The sequence below is a fragment of the Ammospiza caudacuta genome, chromosome 23, assembly GCF_027887145.1.
Source record: "Ammospiza caudacuta isolate bAmmCau1 chromosome 23, bAmmCau1.pri, whole genome shotgun sequence".
In the NCBI taxonomy this organism is placed as follows: Eukaryota; Metazoa; Chordata; class Aves; order Passeriformes; family Passerellidae; genus Ammospiza; species Ammospiza caudacuta.
Window position 1 is genome coordinate 3,431,411 of NC_080615.1, and position 17,146 is coordinate 3,448,556.

Here is a 17,146-nt window from a genome sequence, read left to right on the forward strand (position 1 = left end):
CGATGCCTCCGAGCATCCTGTCCCAGAGGGAGGGAGATGCTCTGAGGGAGACGGGTTATGGGGAGATGGTGCAGGGGGGTTGGGGGATGCTACAGAAAGAGGCTTTGAGGTAGTTTTGGGGAAACATTAAGGGAGGCAGATGCTTTGGGGTCACCTTTTGGGGAGGTGCTTTGGGGGGATGCTGTGTGATGTTATAAGGGGATACTCGGAGGGAGTCAGGGATGCTGTAAGGATATTTGGGGGCGACTCGTACAGGGATGCTGTGTATGGGGTGTTCCAAGGATGCTCAGGGGGCAGTTTCAGGGATGCCCTGAGGCAGACACGGTTCCTCCGCCCCTATTCCAGCGGAGGCGGGACTCGAACCGGTGACCTCAGAACCGTGAGGGGCTGGGGCTGGGGGCGGCCTGCGATTGGCTATGGCGGGGGGGCGGGGCTTGAGGCGAGGCGGAGCGAGGATGGGCGTGGCCGGGAGGCCTGAGGGCGTGACCGGGGCTCCCGGGGGCGTGACCGGGGCGAGATCGGGGCGTGACCGAGGCTACATCGGGGCGTGGCCTAGACGTCTGGGGGCGTGACCAGGATGCGACGGGAGCGTTACCGGGACGCTCTGAGGCGTGGCCGGGGCGTGGCCGTGCGGCGGAAGTGGCGCCAGGATTCAAAGCTGCGCTGGCGGCGGAAGTGGCGGTTGGTGCGGTCTGAGGGGCTGCGGGGAGCTCGGGGCTTGGCGAGGGGGATTACCGGGAATGAAGGTGCACAGTCTGGGGAGGCGTTTGGGGGATACGGGAGGATGGGCCCGTGGGGCAGCGCCCAGGGACGGGTGAGGGTACACAGGGGGTGAGGAGGGGCTGGCCGGGATGGAGGGCGGTGGAGTTCGGGTACCGGGAGATCGGAGCGCGAACCTCGGGGAAAGGGGGAGCTGGAGGTGGGGTAAAGGAGGTGGCAGTGGGGATAGAAGGGAAGGGGTGCAGTGATGGGGCAGAGGGGCTGTCAGCCGCCATGGGCTGGGGGTCCCCGCTCAGAGCTGCGGGAGGGCAGCGCGGGGAGAGGCTGCGGGAGCTGGGGCAGGTGCGGGTTGGGGTGCAGGGGATGGGGCGGGTGCGGGTTGGGGTGCAGGGGATGGGGCAGGTGCGGGTTGGGGTGCAGGGGATGGGGCAGGTGCGGGTTGGGGTGCAGGGGATGGGGCGGGTGCGGGTTGGAGTGCCCGGAACACACCCTGAGCTCTGCTCCCGTCCCCAGGGCCGGGCCCGCGGCGGTGCGGGGATGGTGCTGCCCTCGAAGGGGCCGGGGCAGCCCCCGCGGTGCCGGTGGCGGGCGCTGGCCGAGAGGAACCAGAGCGTGGCGGCCGTGGGCGCCTGGGTGGAGAGCGCGCCCGGGCAGCAGAGCCCGGCCTTTGTGAGTGCATCGTCTGCGGGGCTCGAGCCCTTCACTGTGCCCCTAACACCCCCAGCGGGGCCAGAGCCAAAGGGGGTCTTTGTCACAGCCTGGGGACAGCCAGGAACATGGCTTCTAAAAATAATAATTTGTTTTAATATGATTTAGCGGGGTCAGAAGCTGCCGTGGTGTCGGTGTAGTTTGGCCTCCCCTTTGCACAAGCCCTCTATTTTGCAGAGATAAACAAAACTCTGCAGCTTTGTGAAAGTTGTCAAGCCGGCATGTTTATTACATTGTATTTATTACAGGTATGTTTATTACAGTGCTGGATGTATGTGGAGGTTACTCTCTTTAAAAGACATGCGTACTTTTGGGGACTTCAGGTCTCTTTTTATTTTCTTCTCAAATACATACGCATACAATTTCATAATAGATTCTTACTTAGTCATTTTAATAAATTTTGTGTGACATTTGCTGCTAGTTCTTCTTTATCAGAAAGAATTCTTAGGTCAGGTTGACCTGCTCTCACAGCAGTCTCTTTATCACTTTTGGTCTTTTTTCTCTTTATCTCTGTCTTTCACTGAAGCAGTTTCTCTGAGCTTAGGCTTTTTTGCAGTCAGGCTAAATAGCTATGTTTTGAAACTACAGACTTAACTCAAAGATGTACATTTCACTTAAATCAAAATGGATCTCTGCTCTGGAGAATTTCTACTTTGTCTCACCTCAACATCTCTCTGGGTTGATCCCCCTCCAATAAACTGTTCTTTGAGGAGAAATGCATCAATTTTAAACATCAGTCAGGTGGGGAACCCAGCCAGTGCTGCTTCTTGCTTTCCCACTCATCCCTTAAGGATGTCAGGGAGTCAAGATTTTATTCTATGTTGCTGATTAAAAAAAAAAAAAAAAATTAAGCTGAGTGTTTCAGGGTGTGGAGCCAGTCTCTACTGTACCCTGTTAGAAACACATAAGGAAATTTTCATGGATGCTTATCTCAGGGATTTCTGTTTTGAGGGTTGTTCTAAAGAGGACTAAAAGTGCATCAAATATTGGATGATGAGTTCAGTCCCCTGTAATTAATGTCTGAACATTATAGAAGCTCCTGCCCTTCTGAGATGATTTATTTCTATATTGTAATTTAAATCCTGAAAGGCTGAGATAATTTATGGAAATCAATCATCTCCATATTCCACAGGACTTCCATCTTGGCACTGTGGAACTTCTCGGGGAGCTGATCTTTTCCTGACAGCTTCAGGGGGCCTGGATGCTCCTGGGGCTCCCCATGTGAGGTGAATGAAGCTGCCCAGGGTTATCTGAGCTTATTTAATACACTTAATTAGCCCATAGTAATGCCTCATGCATCAGAGTTGCTGCTGAGGTGGGCAGTGGGTGAGCTGGCACTGGGCTGTTCCCTGGAGCACTCTTGGTTTCATCCCTAACAGGGTGGATTTCTCCCTGTCTTGGAATTTTGTTGGGCTGTGCTGACCTTGATGAACTGTTCCAAGTTCATCTTGGGCCTCACCTCTTTCCTCCATCCCTTCAGTTTCTGCTTTCTCTTGCTGTGTTGGCAGCCAGCAGAGCAGTGCTCTTTTAATTTAAGCCATGGTGGTGTTGCTTGGCAGAATTGCCAAGAAAACAAAATGGGATTTTTGGGTTTTTCAGGTCATTGCTCTTAATCTTTCACTTCAGATGGTACAGACATTCTGAAGCAGTGCTGTGCTCTGTGAACTGCTCCCCTGATTTGCTTCCAGCCTTGCAGAACATCACCAGGATGAGGGGCTGGCCCGTTCCTGTGGATCCCGGCTTTGGATATTTGAGCATCCTTTAATAGGAGCTGGAGCTGCTCTCAGGGTCTCCTTTTTCTTTCCTTCCCTGTGTGATGCAGAGAGGCAAAGGCAGAGTTGTGCCTGCTCTGTGTCTCTAGTCAGACTGAATCCAGCCCATAATAACCCAGTAGATTTTGTCCAAGCTGTTACTTCGCATATGTTGAAACAAAACCTGAAGTTTGCTCTGGGCGCTGCTTGTCTGCCTGGTCACTCTGGGTGGGGAAAAGGGAATCCAGGGACACAGCGGCTCTGGTGCTACAGTTTAACAAAACCCTGCTGAAATCTGCTTCTACATCACCCAGGCCTCAGCATCCAGGGTGGAGGAGGAGCTGAAGGAGCAGCAGCAGCAGAAGGCAGCCAGCCTGAGGAGGTTCCAGGGCGAGGTGAGGCAGCGCGTGAACCGGCAGGCCAGGCTGCGCCGCACGCTGGAGCTGCAGAAGGCCTACGAAGCTGTAAGTGAGGCTCTGGCAGGAGAAACTCCTCCTAACAGCATAAACTGGGAAAAACCCAAACACTGGAGCTTAAGTCAACATCTTAAGTCAAGGTGTTAATGAGAAAAAATGAGAAAATCTGAGGTTTCAGACCCTGTGGTGGCAAACAGTGTCCAGGCTGGGTCAGTGTCACACTTTGGTTGGTGCTGGAGATGCTTTGAAGCCTCCCCAGGGAAAGGTTACTGGCTCCCTCAGGCAGCCGCAGAGCAGAGTTCTGAAGCTCTCTGTGGAATTGCCTGGAGTTACAAAACAGCCATGCAGGAGTTGGGAATGATGTGGATGTGTCCTGGCTGCCTTTGAAGCAAAGCATTTTTCTGCTGTTTCTTTTCCGATCCCTTTTCCAGAGCAGCCAAGTAATTTCCAAACAACACTTTCCCTGTGTCTCCACATTCCCTTTCCCCCCATGGGCTTGTTTTGGATTATCCTCTGAATATATTTAATTCTTTCTATTCTCAAACAAGTGCTGGGGAGGCTTGCCAGGATCTGACTGTGGCAGAAAAGAGAATGCACTGACATGTCACCAGCTTTGGCCACCCTTGGGGTGTTTGGGCTGTTTCCATGGCTGGCTGGGGATGTCCTCATGTAACTCTGCCAGCCCCAAGCGGGAAGCCCTCAAATACCCTCAGCCCCAAAGAGCCTGATGCTTCTTTGTATTCCCAGCATGGAGAGCCAAAACCTCCCTCCCAAGGGTGGTGAAATGTCACCACAGTTGACTTCTTGCTGGGTCATGGTTGGAGATCCCTGTGGCTTTTTCCTGGCAGGTGGAGAGAGAGAACAGTGCTGCTGTGCAGTATTCAACCCCCTGGAAAAACACGTGCCTGTTCCAGAGCCTCCCTGCTGCCATCATCTGTGCACCCAGTGGCTGTGACCCAGCCCAGCCAGAAGAGGAGCACGGGGAGCCATTCCAGCAGCAAGCTGCTGAGGTGAGCCCTGCCCCTCCTGTGCTTCCATCACTCATTCAACGTTTTGGATCCTCGGGGTTTGAAATGGGGAACGAGCCATGGTTTCTTTTTTAATTCCACAGCACATCCCTGCTATTTGGGTTTAGCTGTTGAATGAAACGTCAGCTCACACTGTCACCCTGAACGCTGTGGTGCTCCTCAGAGCATCCAGCTGGGTGTCTCATCCCAGACGCTGTGCCTGAGCTGCCCTGGCTGCTGGCAGGCACGGTCGGCGCTTTCCCAGCCCTGTCCTGGCGCAGAGGTGGCACTAGGTGGTGCCACCTCATTGCAGCTTGTCTCGTGCAGCCCGAAATCTGGGAAAACCTGCCTTCAGGACTGTTTAAGCTTTTTTTTTTTTTTTTAATAGTGATGTTTATGGTGCGTTTGGTGGTTTAGAAAGCCTGTGTGCTCGCCTAGGAGCTGGAGTTACTCCAGCTGAAGCACCATGGGATGCATTCCAGTTGAAGTACCTTGGGGTGCAAAATCACTTCTGGCAGGATACCAAGCAAGAAAATTTGGGATCTGGCATCTCAGCGACATGTTTTGGGAGCACATGAGTTGCCTGGATCAGAATTTCGGGCAAGCTCTGATTGTGTATTGGGTCGTGCTGCCTTGATGGAGCTCCTTGGCTGGAGCAGACTGGCTGGGAGATGTCTCCTTGCAGCTGAACTTGTGTTTTCTGCTGAAGCACTATGGGATGCATTCCACTTGAAGTACCTTGGGGTGGAAAATCACTTCTGGCAGGATACCAAGCAAGAAAATTTAGGATCTGGCATCTCAGCAACATGTTTTGGGAGCAGCTGAGTTGCCTGGATCACAATATCAGTACCTTGGGGCAGCTCTGAAAGACCCTGATTGTGTGTTGGGTGTGCTGCCTTGATGGAGCTCCTTGGCTGGAGCAGACTGGCTGGGAGATGTCTCCTTGCAGCTGAACTTGTGTTTTCTTTGCCTCTCTCTGGGCCCAGCTCAGCAGGGCTGTGCAGCAGGTGCGGCGCAGGCTGGCGTCCCGCAGGATCCTGTCCCACGTGTCCCACGGAGCCTGGAGGCAGCAGGTGAGCAGGGCAGAGAAATCACCTTGCACACTGCTGAAGGTTTGGCTCTAATTAGCAAATTCAAAACATAAATCAGGAAGTTTGTCCAGCAGGAATGAAATAAACTGTGCTTTCCTTGTGGCTAACCCATTTCAGAGAAGGCAGCAGGATAAAGTGTGTCAAAACATCTCTGAGATGAACTCAAGAATGCAAAGTAGACTTTTAAAGGTTGAGATTGTGATCTGGGTGTCTGGGAGGAATGTGATGACCAGCCTTCCCTTCAGGTGCCTTTATTCTTCAAACCTCAGCACCTCTTTCCATTGCACGAATTGCTTGTTTTGTGTGGGTGGCAAAGATCTGGAGGCTTTTTCCTCACCTGGGGCTGGCTTCTGGTAGAGGATTGTTGGCATGCAGCTGCTTTCCTGAAAGCACTGCATGGAAAGAGGTCAGTCCCACCTTTTATTCTGCTGAATTTCATCCTGCTTTTGCTCCTTCAGTTCTCAAGACCCCTTTTGTGTTGTAGCTATTTTCCCTGTCTCTATGCCAAGACCTTTATTGAACTGATGTACTTTGGAGAACACCAGGAGCAACCCAGTCTGATGTTTTGACTGATTGCCTCTGGAGCCAGTTTCCTGCCCATCCTGTAAATCTTCATTCTCTTCTCTTTTTCAGGTTCACCAAAGGTGAAGCAGATCTTTGCTGATTATCTAGAAACTGTCCTTTTATAGAAGGGCTGCTCTGCCTCTTCTTTGTACTCTTGGATTTCTGATTAAGTCTGTCAGCTCTGCAAATAGGACTCAGAAAAACACAATAATTATGGTCTCAAAAACCTTGTTACCTGTTTCCAACAGCAAACATCCTTCTTGTCTGAGCTACTAATGCATTCAGTGAGATAGGTTGATTTATGAGCTCACATAAACAACAAAGCCACTGCCCAGGTGAGCCAGATGGTTACAGGAGATCCGTGGGAGTCCTGGGCAAGTCATCCACAGCAGTGAGAAACACTGGGAGGGGTTTGGGACCATCCTCCCATCCCAGCCTCACTGCACCTACAGTTAATCTACATAAGGAAGTTTAACAGCTTCCCTGATCTATTCTGGGAGGAATATATTGATTTATTGCATTGCTCTGTTTTATTACTCCATGATATATGAGGAGAAAAAGCTCCCTTATTAATCTAAATCTCTCCCTGTATGAAGGTTTGGCATGTTCCCAGCCTGGCAGGAGTGCAGCATCTTCCCTTCAGGGGAAAAGGCTGCCACAGACACAGCCATGGACCTGACCCCCTTGGTAGTGCTGCCTCTGCTTTTGTGCTCCCTGGATTCCTTTGTGCTTTGTATTCCAGCCCATTTCTTTGGTTTTATCCCAAGGGTTTTCACCCAATACAAGGCAAGTGGGGTCAGTAGCTTAATCAAGATGCTTCTTTCTTCCTTCATCCAGGCTGATAATGAAATCAAAGAGCAGAGCCCACCTCATTCTTACCCTATTTCTGTGCAGTGAACTCCTGAGACCAAATCTGGGCCATGTTTTTAATCAGTTTTGTGCATCCCATATCAGACTTCCATCTAACAGGTTTTGCTTTACCCCAGTGTTGAATTAGGCCAGGAACCCCAGAGTCTTCTGCTGCTCTTTGCCTGAGGCTTCTTCCTTCTATTGTAGGAGACATGCAGTTTATCCTGGCCTGACTCCTGACAAATTTATGCTGGTTGCTGCTTATCTTGTTTTCTTGTGGTTTACAGATAGTTTGCAAGGTGATTTCCTCTTGTTTTTTTCAAAAGTCAGAGTTAAACTCTTGAGGCTAAAATCTTTTATTTGGTGTTTCCTTTTCCTCCCCTTTAAATAAAGAAAGACACTCCTTGTGCCCTTTGATAATCTGGACCTCCATAGATTTCAGGGAGCTTTTTGCACCTTAGCTGCCGTTCTGGCCCAGGGGAGGTCCATCCTCCTTAAAAACCTCATCTTTAGGAATAACCTGACTTTTTCTTCCCAATAATAATCCCAGCAGTTTTCTCCCTGCTGCTGCTAACTCAAAGCAAGTCTGGCTGAAATGGTTTTTTTTCCCCTCAGTTCTGTTTTCTGCAATTTTCTTCATCTTTTTCCTTTCTCCCTGTAAAGTATTGCATTCCCTGTGATAATAATCCATGTTCCTAAGATTGCTGCTCCTTCTCTCCCCCCCAAGATTTCTATTCAGGTTAAAAGCACCCAAGGAGTTAATTGCCTCTTTCCCAAGCAGATACCAGAATGGTAATTGCCTGGAAATGACCTGTCCAGTGTTCCAGTTCATCCTGTTACTGAGTCTTTGCCTCCAGGCTTTGATGGACAGCTGTAGCTCCCCAGCATGGCAGCACCCAAATTCTTTTTCCCAGTGTCTCATTGCACCAAGCTGGTGTTGTTTTTCCACAGTGTCATGTCTTTCTGCCTTCAGTGCTCCAGAGAAACACCCAGAGTGATAACCTTTCCCTCTATTCCCTTATCCTTACCAAAGTAGCTATTCTGTCATAATGGGGTTGATGGAGTAATTCCTATTGTCCCTATCAAATAATTCCAGGCTATTCTCTGTCCTTCCCAAACAGCAGCAGAGCCATATCAAGGAATTCTTGGCATCACCTGTTCTCCTGCTAATCCATCCTTTCCCTCTCTCAGCAGTCCTGTGCTTCCCTTCCCACCACGCTGAAGGAAAAAAAGAAAGCATGGGGAAAAAAATTATCCTGGCTTCAAGCTTGCTTCTGGCATTTTAGTTCTTTATTTTGTAGGAAACAATCTGCTGCCTCTCAAAATATTGTGGATTGCCACTGGGGAGCCTGCCCACTTCCCATCTGAAGGAGTGTGCTCTGTACTCAGTGTCTCTGAGATTCCAGCTCCTTGCCACTGTGAAATTGTGCCTGGAGAGGTTTCTGCCTTTCCTTCTCTTCACCCCACTGCTTCTGCTGTTGGGGAGGGCACAGTCACAGTCACCCTGCTGCATTCCTGTTGCCCAGCTCTGGTGGCCCATGGTGCTGCTGAGCACATGGTGCTGCCAGATCCCATCCAAGTGACAGCACACACAGCCTCCTCCTGTGTGCTAAAGCTGCTCCAAGGGTGTTCAGCTTTCCCTTGGCACCAAACAGCCAGATTTCAACTCCATGTTTACACCCATGTCCTCCCTTCTCCAGGATCCAGACCCTTGCCCAGCAGCTGCAGTGCCCATGGAGGAGAGTGAGGAGCTGCTGCTGGCAGGACACCACGATCTGCCTGCTGAGCTGCTGGAGCCGGGCACAGCTGCACATGGCACTGGGCAGGATGATGGCTTCTACATCAAAATTGAGTTTAAAAAAGTAAGACTCGTGCAAAGTTGGTCTTGAGTGGTTTGGATCATAAATTTATTTTGGTGTCTGGAAGAGGCTGCTCTTGGAGGAGCATTTGCTCCCTCAGGCCTGCCTTACTCCTCAGCCCACATCCTCAAAGCAGGTTTGGGAGCAGAACTGGAGCTCAGTGAGGTCGGCACTGCCATTCCCTGCTTTCATGGCCTTGGATTCCTGTCTGCTTGTGATGCCACTTGGCAGCTGCCCAGGTGAAAGCTGAAACCAGGGCGTGCTGTCACATCTTACCCAGAGCCATGCTCAGACCTTATGCTAAAAGTCCTGAGGGTGGAAGAGATCAAAAGAGATCAAATCAGTCGGAAACCTTGAAAAGAGGAGGAAAAAAACCCCAAAAACCGAAAAAAAACCCCAAAAAAAACCCAAAAACCCCTCCCCCCAAAGCTTTGTATCAGGTGAAGGAGATGGGGGTGGCTATCCCGGTGCCTGGGGGTGGCAGGCCCTGCCCTAGGAGGGGTTGAGGAGGGCTTGATGTATTTATCCTTCCTCTTTTGTTTTCAGGCAGCTGTTTCTGAGCATCTGGGGGGTGGAAATGGTTCATCCTGATTGCCTGGGGTGGTTGGCAAAGGCTTTGTGGCTGTGGCAGTGTGTGCCCAGCCTTGGCTGGGGATTAGTGCAGCTTGGAGCAGAAATGCTGGCAGGGCAGATAGGGACACAGCAGAAGTTTGTGCTGAGGTTTACACTGAGGTTTTGGGAAATGTTGGCTGTGGAATTCCCCTTACATTGAGGGTTTTTGTCACACTTCAAGTAATTCATGATACAAGTTTGGGATTGGGAGATGTGCATCCATATTTAAAGTAAACCAAAACCCTCCTCCAAGGATTTCTTTAGAGATGTTTTGACAAAGCTTTGGTGCTCAGACTCCTATATTGAGATGTGGCACATCTCTCCTGTTCATGGCCAACCTGGACCCCAGATAAAGCCCATTCCAAGGTGGGTCATTGAGGTCTGGAGGGATCACACAGAGGCCCTGTCTCCAGTAAGAGCATTTTGCTGGGGGAAGATGACAAAGAGCTGTGGTGATGTTGATGCTGCTCCCCTCCATTATCTCTCAGGTCTGTGGTGGGACAGTGAAGGACTCGAGCCCTCCTGGGAGGCCACACAGTGAATGCCAACCTCCCCTCAGACTCTGGGCTGGTGTGGAGCAAGAGGAAACCAGGAAGCAGGTCTGTCCAGGGGAGCCAAGCCCCTTGTGGTTTTGTTTGGAAGAGATTGGGTGTTAAGAATGCTGCTGGCTCTAATGAGAAACCTCAGAGGAACTTTGATGTATGAAACCCCTACTGGGTTTAGTTTGTCAGCTTTTGGTTTCAAGTCTTAGGCAAAGCTACCAGGTTATTTTTTAAAATCTGTTCTAAGTGGAACTGTTACCTACTACTCCTACAAAATCTGGGGTCTCAATAACACCAGAAATTTGAAGGAGAAACAGGCTCCTTTCATTCTGCCTGGTAAAACCAGGGGGTGCTTGCTGCAGTTGCAAGGAGCTCAAGAAGCTGCCAAAAATGCTTAAAAAAAAAAAAAAAAAAAGAAAGAACAAAGCTAACTTTATCTTGTTTAAATACAAGGCTGAAATATACAGGTTTCTTTGCTTTTGGGAATAGCCTCAAGCTCAGCCTCTGCAGGCCAAGTGGATGATTTCACAGTGAGGATTTACAGCCTGTGTCCTGGACAGTTTGGACAGTTTGGCTCATGCTAATCTCAGTGATAGAGAATGATGATGTTTCTCTTGGATGCCTAAAGCCAGTGACTTTTATTTTCCTGCTTCCTCCTGCTATGAAGAGGAACATTTCTCACTCCTTTTGTCACTTTTCTTGCAGTTTGCAGTGTAAAATTAGGAACAATTTGCAGGGTTTTTGTTTCTTACAAGTGTTTTCAAACCAACTGATCCCAAATATGGTTGTGGTTTCTCACCAGTGCGACAACAGCTGGGGCTTCTCAGGCTGCTCCTCCTAACCCTGCTGTTCCCTTTCCTCTTGCTTTTAATCTCCTTGGCTCTGATCCATCCAAGATAACTGGTTTTGCTGCACTCTCCTCTGCCTGGGGTTTTTCCATCCGGTTTTCTTCACTGGCAGCCGGGTGATCTCTTCTCCTCCTCCTTTATCTCCAGCTGTGCTGGGCTCTCTCCACTGAATGAGGTGGACAAACTCAGCCCAAAGGTTTTGGCATTCATGAAGAAAAATCTGTGCATTAAACTTTTGGGAGTCATGGAGCTCAAACTATCTCTGTACCCCTCAGCAGGGAGGGCTTTTGATGGGAGCTTTAGCCAGGAGGTTTCCCTGCCCTTGCTGCATCACCCAAAGTGGGATCACCCAAAGCCCAGACACTAAACCCTCAGTATCCACATGGGAGTTTTCCCTGCAGGGCCCCAGGATTTGTCTTAGCAATGGTTTTGCCACCTTGGTGGTTCTCCTGCACATAGAGAATCCAGCTTAGTGTCACACTTTCATCTTTTGGAGCAGATACAGGATTCCACTGCAGGGGAGCACCAGTGTCCACATGGCTCCATATTGAAGCAGGCTGAAGTTGGAATTGGCTCTTTTCCCCTCAGCAAAGCGAGAGTTTAGGAGTTTGCCAGGTGGCAGAGCTGCCATCCATAGGCAGTGTCCAATGATTATCCGAATCATTTGTCATCAATACACTTTTAGTTAACCTTCCTCTATATTTTCTAGTCTCAAAACCAATAACCAACTATCGTCAGCACTCCACAACCACCCCCAAACAGGCATAGAATTAACCCCAGAACTAACCCTTCCCCGCCAAAAACCAAACAAAAATACAAACCATGATCATAAAAGGATAACATAGATCAAAAATACAAACCATGATCGTAAAGGGATAAAGTGGATCAAAAATAAAAGCCATGATCATAAAGGGATAAAGTGGGTCAAAAATACAAACCATGATCATAAAGGGATAAAGTGGATCAAAAATACAAACCATGATCATAAAGGGATAAAGTGGGTCAAAAATACACACCATGATCATAAAGTGGAGGGATGCTGGTACAGAGCTCTCCAATGCTTCGAGCTCACTTGGTCTTTCCTACCTTGGTGCCATCTCTGCAGCTTCCCAGTGCTGGGTCATGTGCACTCAGAGACATTGAGGGTCTTTTGGGGAAAGGTTCCATCTTCCAGCAGTCAAGCTGAGCACTGATATTACTGGGTATTTATCCCAGGCAATTCTCCTGCCTGTAGAGAACCCAGCTTGGTGTCATGCTTTTGTCTTTTGGAGGAGATGCAGGGTTCCACTGCAGGGGAGCACCAGTGTCCAGGTGGATCCAAATTGAAGCAGGCTGAAGTTGGAATTGGCTCTTTTCCCCTCAGCAAAGTGAGAATTTAGGAGTTTGCCAGGTGGTAGAGCTGCCATCCATAGGCAGTGTCCGATGATTATCCAAATCATTTGTCATCAATACACTTTCAATTAACCTTCCTCTATATTTTCTAGTCTCAAAACTAAAAACCAACTATCATCAGCACTCCACAACCACCCCCAAACAGACACAGAATTAACCCCAGAACTAACCCCCCCCAAAAACCAAACAAAAATACAAGCCATGATCATAAAAGGATAACATGGATCAAAAATACAAACCATGATCGTAAAGGGATAAAGTGGATCAAAAATAAAAGCCATGATCATAAAGGGATAAAGTGGGTCAAAAATACAAACCATGATCATAAAGGGATAAAGTGGGTCAAAAATACAAACCATGATCATAAAGGGATAAAGTAGATCAAAAATACAAACCATGATCATAAAGGGATAAAGTGGGTCAAAAATACAAACCATGATCATAAAGGGATAAAGTGGGTCAAAAATACAAACCATGATCATAAAGGGGTAAAGTGGATCAAAAATACAAACCATGATCCTAAAGGGGTAAAGTGGATCAAAAATACACACCATGATCATAAAGTGGAGGGATGCTGGTACAGAGCTCACTTGATCTTTCCTACCATGCTGCCATCTCTGCAGCTTCCCAGTGCTGGGTCATGTGCACTCAGAGACATTGAGGGTCTTTTGGGGAAAGGTTCCATCTTCCAGCAGTCAAGCTGAGCACTGATATCCCTGGATATTTATTCCTAAACATCTTTCTGTTGTTCTCCACAGCGGCAGAGCGAGTTCCTGCGGTGCCGGCGCCTCTGCATGGCCCTGGAGCGGGAGCGGGTGCGGCAGCGCCAGCGGCAGCAGGACAGGCAGCACAGAGTGGCCCAGTGAGTCTGTGCATGGGCTGGGGTCACCTCCTCCCTCAGGGTCCTTCAGAGGGTTGGAAAAGTCTTGTGAGTTTGTCTGGGTGGGATTCACACACCCTCAGGCCATGTTGAGGCCTTTAGCACTTCTCTATCTAGTTTTAAAGTCCCTGAGCAGCTTGGAGCCAAATCATGGGGCTGGGAAAAGTGCCAACTCCCCAAATCATGACTCTCGGAACCTAAACCTGTGTTTAGAAACTTTGGGGTGAGGTTATGTCGTTGTGCTAAGCTGTGACCATCCCTGGCATTTTTAATATCAGACCCTTCCCCCTCGCAGCCATAAAAACTTATACAGTGTAATAAAATATTTTACAGGCATTTGTTCCAGAGTTGAACACTTGGTATCAGTGTTAAAGTATCGATTGTGGTGGAGTTTCCCAGCTTTTCCTGTGAAGGAGTTCACTAAGGAGAAGCTTTGCAAATTCACAGCATAATAGGAAAGATCCTGTAATTTTTGTTTTTTTTCCCTGGCTTTCCTTTGAATGAGCTGTCCTAAATCTGACCGTCCTGGCTCTTCTGTGATCAGGCTTTGGGGGACTGGGACAGGCACCACAGGGCAGGATTTCATGGGCATTTTTTGGGAAAAACTGCCAGTCTAAAGCAGTGCTCCCTGAGCCACATCCTGACATTCCAGTGGCACTTGGGAGCTTGGGAGAGCTTGTCCCACCCTGTGAATGCTGGCAGGGCCCCAGGGATTTCTAGTTAGGGCAATACCTTTTTATTATGATTTTTTCCCTTGAAGTGTGTGCAGAGGGGAGCTGGGTTTGTAATTACACGGTGTAAAGCCCTGAGCTGGCCTTGGCCTAGAGTGGATTTTTGTGCTGTACTTAAGGTTCTACATTTCATTTAAAAAACATTTCCAATTTTATAACTCAACCAGAGAAGGTCAACTTAAGCACTTTGTTTCTGGATGTAAAGATTTGACCCCCTACATGAAGGGGGTGTGAAATGTCTTGTCCTGACTTCTTCCCAGCCTTGATTTTGGTTTTAATGCCCCCTGGCAAGGAGTGGCCTGGGACACATTGCTGCATTTGGGAATAAAATGTCAGACACTTCGGTGTAAAGCCTTTGTGCTTTGCAATTGCTGCTTGTCAGGGGAATGTGTCTTGTGTTTGGTGGAAATTACACAACCCAGGTCCCACTAAAGAGCTGGAGGGCCATGTAGGTGCAAGGGAGACTGAGGAAATAGAGGGAAACTTGGTTAAAAGTACATTTTAAAGCCTGTTTTGGAGGAAAACTTGGTTAAAAGTACATTTTAAAGCCTGTTTTGGAATGTCTCTGCTGTACCCAGCCCTGTCACACTTCCCTGTCCTGGAAGGTGCTTACAGAAGGATCCAAGCTGCCTCATAATTAGAAACAATGGGAAGTGGGGAAGCTGGGAAGCCAAGGTGTTGGTCCTTTCTGGGGCTATTAAAGAGCCCAGCTTTGTTTAAGGACAGAAGTGCAGCTTTGGGGAACTGTGTGTGGCAGGAGCATGTGTGGATGTGCTGCAGGAGGGAGCTGGAAAGAGGAAATTCAGGATGGTGAGAAAACAGGTGGGCAGGAAGAGTTTAAAGGCAGGAGAGCATTCACAGGCTGGTGTTGCCATATGAGGGGAAGAATGGAGGCTCGGGAAGCTTTTTTGACCATTCTATGTTTAAAGCCAATATGTTTGTTTATATTTAATGCTGTAATTATTGCAGAGTTACTTTTGCCTTTGGAAGCAGCAGCATCACCCAGATTGCTGTGGCCTGACCTCACACCAGGAATGGAGGCTGGGATGGGAAGCTCCCTCTCTGAGCTGTGTGTGTTCCTGCAGGATTAAGAGGCAGAAGGAGAATCAGCGGCGGGCAGAGGAGCAGAGGATGAGAGATGTGGCTGAGCAGAGAGAGCCCTCCCCAGGACAGGGAACCTGGGCAGCCCTGGCCCAGCTGCAGCTGGAGGAGAGGAGAGTGAGGGACAGACAGCAGCGGGATAAGGAGCACGTGAGGTACAGGCAGTACCTGCACGTGCAGAGCCAGGTGTCACTGCCAGAGGTAATGTTTGATCCCTTGCAGGTATGTTGAAGCTCTGAGAGCCCAGATGAGGGAGAAAGTCAAACTCTGTAACATTGATTTGCCCCCACTGTGTTCCTGTGGGTCTGATTTCTGGGATTCCCACCCGGATACCTGTGCCAATAACTGCGTCTTCTACAAAAATCACAAAGGTAGGAGCTCCTGCTTTCAGAGGAGACACTTGGGCCTGATTATACAGGGAGAAATCAAACCAGGATAGGTGTTTCCATGCTCCTGGGCTGCTGTGTAGAGATGCTCCTCCAAATATGCTCTAGAGAGGGCAAGTCAGGGGCTGTGCTGCTTGACCCAACCTCTGTCCCTGAGGGAGTGTAGTGGCATCCTGAGCAAGGCACCAGCCCCTGCAATGTGTTAAATGACACAGCTGTGACACAGCCACACTATGGACACAGCCATGAGGAAAATGCTGCAAAGCACCTCATTAGGGACACAGAGCCCTCTGCCTTAAGTGCTGAATTTTCTGCCAGGAGGATGCACAAAGGTCTGGAAATGGCCTTCCTTAGGTGATGGAGTGCTCTGACCTTGCACAGCTTGGGAAAATACCTGATTGGACAACTGGGAATTACCTGGCAGGGAAAATAGAGACATTTGGGTCCATAAAATAATTTTTGATTGATGTTCAGGAGTGTGCAGAGTGTACAGGCATGTTGATTTACCTTATACCCCAATCTCTCAGCTCTGGTGAAAGGCTAGAGCCAAGCCCAGTTTCAATGCAACTCTCATGCCCTGATATTGTTTGTGTCCCCGTTGTGCTCAGCCTACAGCCAGGTGCTGCACTCGGTGATCTCCTCCTGTGGCCCTGCAGCCACGCGCTCTCTGCAGGACCTGGCTGCTCTCTGTGCCCGCTCGGGGAGGCCTCTGTGACCCAGAGCTCCGTGGGGCTGGGCTGAGCAGGGAGTGGGGCTGTGTCTGTGTCTGTGTCTGCGCCGTGTCCTGCCTGCCCTCCACGCCAGCTGCCAGGACGGCGTCACCTTTGCCCTCGCAGGCTGTGCTGTGCCTCTCCCACTGTGCCCCGGGGGTGCAGCGGCCGGGGCGATGGTCGAGGTGAAGGAAGCAATTGCTCTGTGGGGTTGGTTTATGGCCCACACTTGCATTCCAGTAGCTGACTATTGACTGCACATCCTTATCGACTAATCGTTATTGTGGAATAAACTACTTTCAAGGATTGTTTGTCTCATTTGAAGTGTGAAAGGAGGGGAAATGAGGTGACAGGGTTCAATATCTCTGAGGGGAGGATTTCTGACCTTTCCCTGCTCCCTTCTTTCCCTTTTCTTAGGGCTTCTGCCAGCCCCTGCCACTTGGATCACCTTCCAGAGCCTTCTAGAGTTATTCTAGACAAGCGTTAATACACTGACTATTGTTCTATTTGTTCTATTTGTCTTTGCTTTTCTACAGTTTAAATAATTTTTCTGCTGACCTATCTCATAGCTGCTGCTTAGCTCTAATCACAGTTCTGCTGTCTCTGGAGCTTGCCTTTTGCAGCTTTCCCAAAACTCTCTAATTTTGTAGATTCCCACAGTTCCCTCTTTCTTTTCTGTGTGAGGATCTCTCTTCCAGAAACACCCACACAGCTTTGTACCTGACCCATGCTCCCATAGCCTCTACTTTGCTCCTGAAAGGAAGGAGCATTTTTCTAGTAAAAAAATTTTCAGGCCTTTGCAGGAGTGACTGGAGCAAGATGGGTTTTCCCAGAACAGCCCGTGCTGAGGTAACATGGTGCTGGACAGAGGTTACTCCATACCCTGTCATTAATATTTACTCCTTGCTGGCCGCCCTCTCCAGTATTAACCACGGCAGGAAGGATGGGTGGCCAAGCGTGCCGGATCATTTCTTGTCCC

The 17,146-nt window shown here is 49.3% G+C and overlaps 1 protein-coding gene across 1 annotated transcript; it reads left to right on the forward strand.

Annotated features, from left to right (window-relative positions):
* Nucleotides 1-993: 993 nt before the first annotated feature.
* On the forward strand, nt 994-16,324 carry CCDC15 (coiled-coil domain containing 15). The gene is made up of 11 exons (XM_058818951.1): nt 994-1,122; nt 1,234-1,389; nt 3,494-3,643; nt 4,444-4,605; nt 5,589-5,675; nt 8,807-8,968; nt 10,066-10,176; nt 13,118-13,221; nt 15,056-15,226; nt 15,294-15,442; nt 16,066-16,324. Exons 1-11 carry the CDS (start codon nt 994-996, stop codon nt 16,170-16,172), a joined length of 1,488 nt encoding a protein of 495 aa, XP_058674934.1. The 3' UTR covers nt 16,173-16,324.
* The last annotated feature ends 822 nt before the right edge of the window (nt 16,325-17,146 follow it).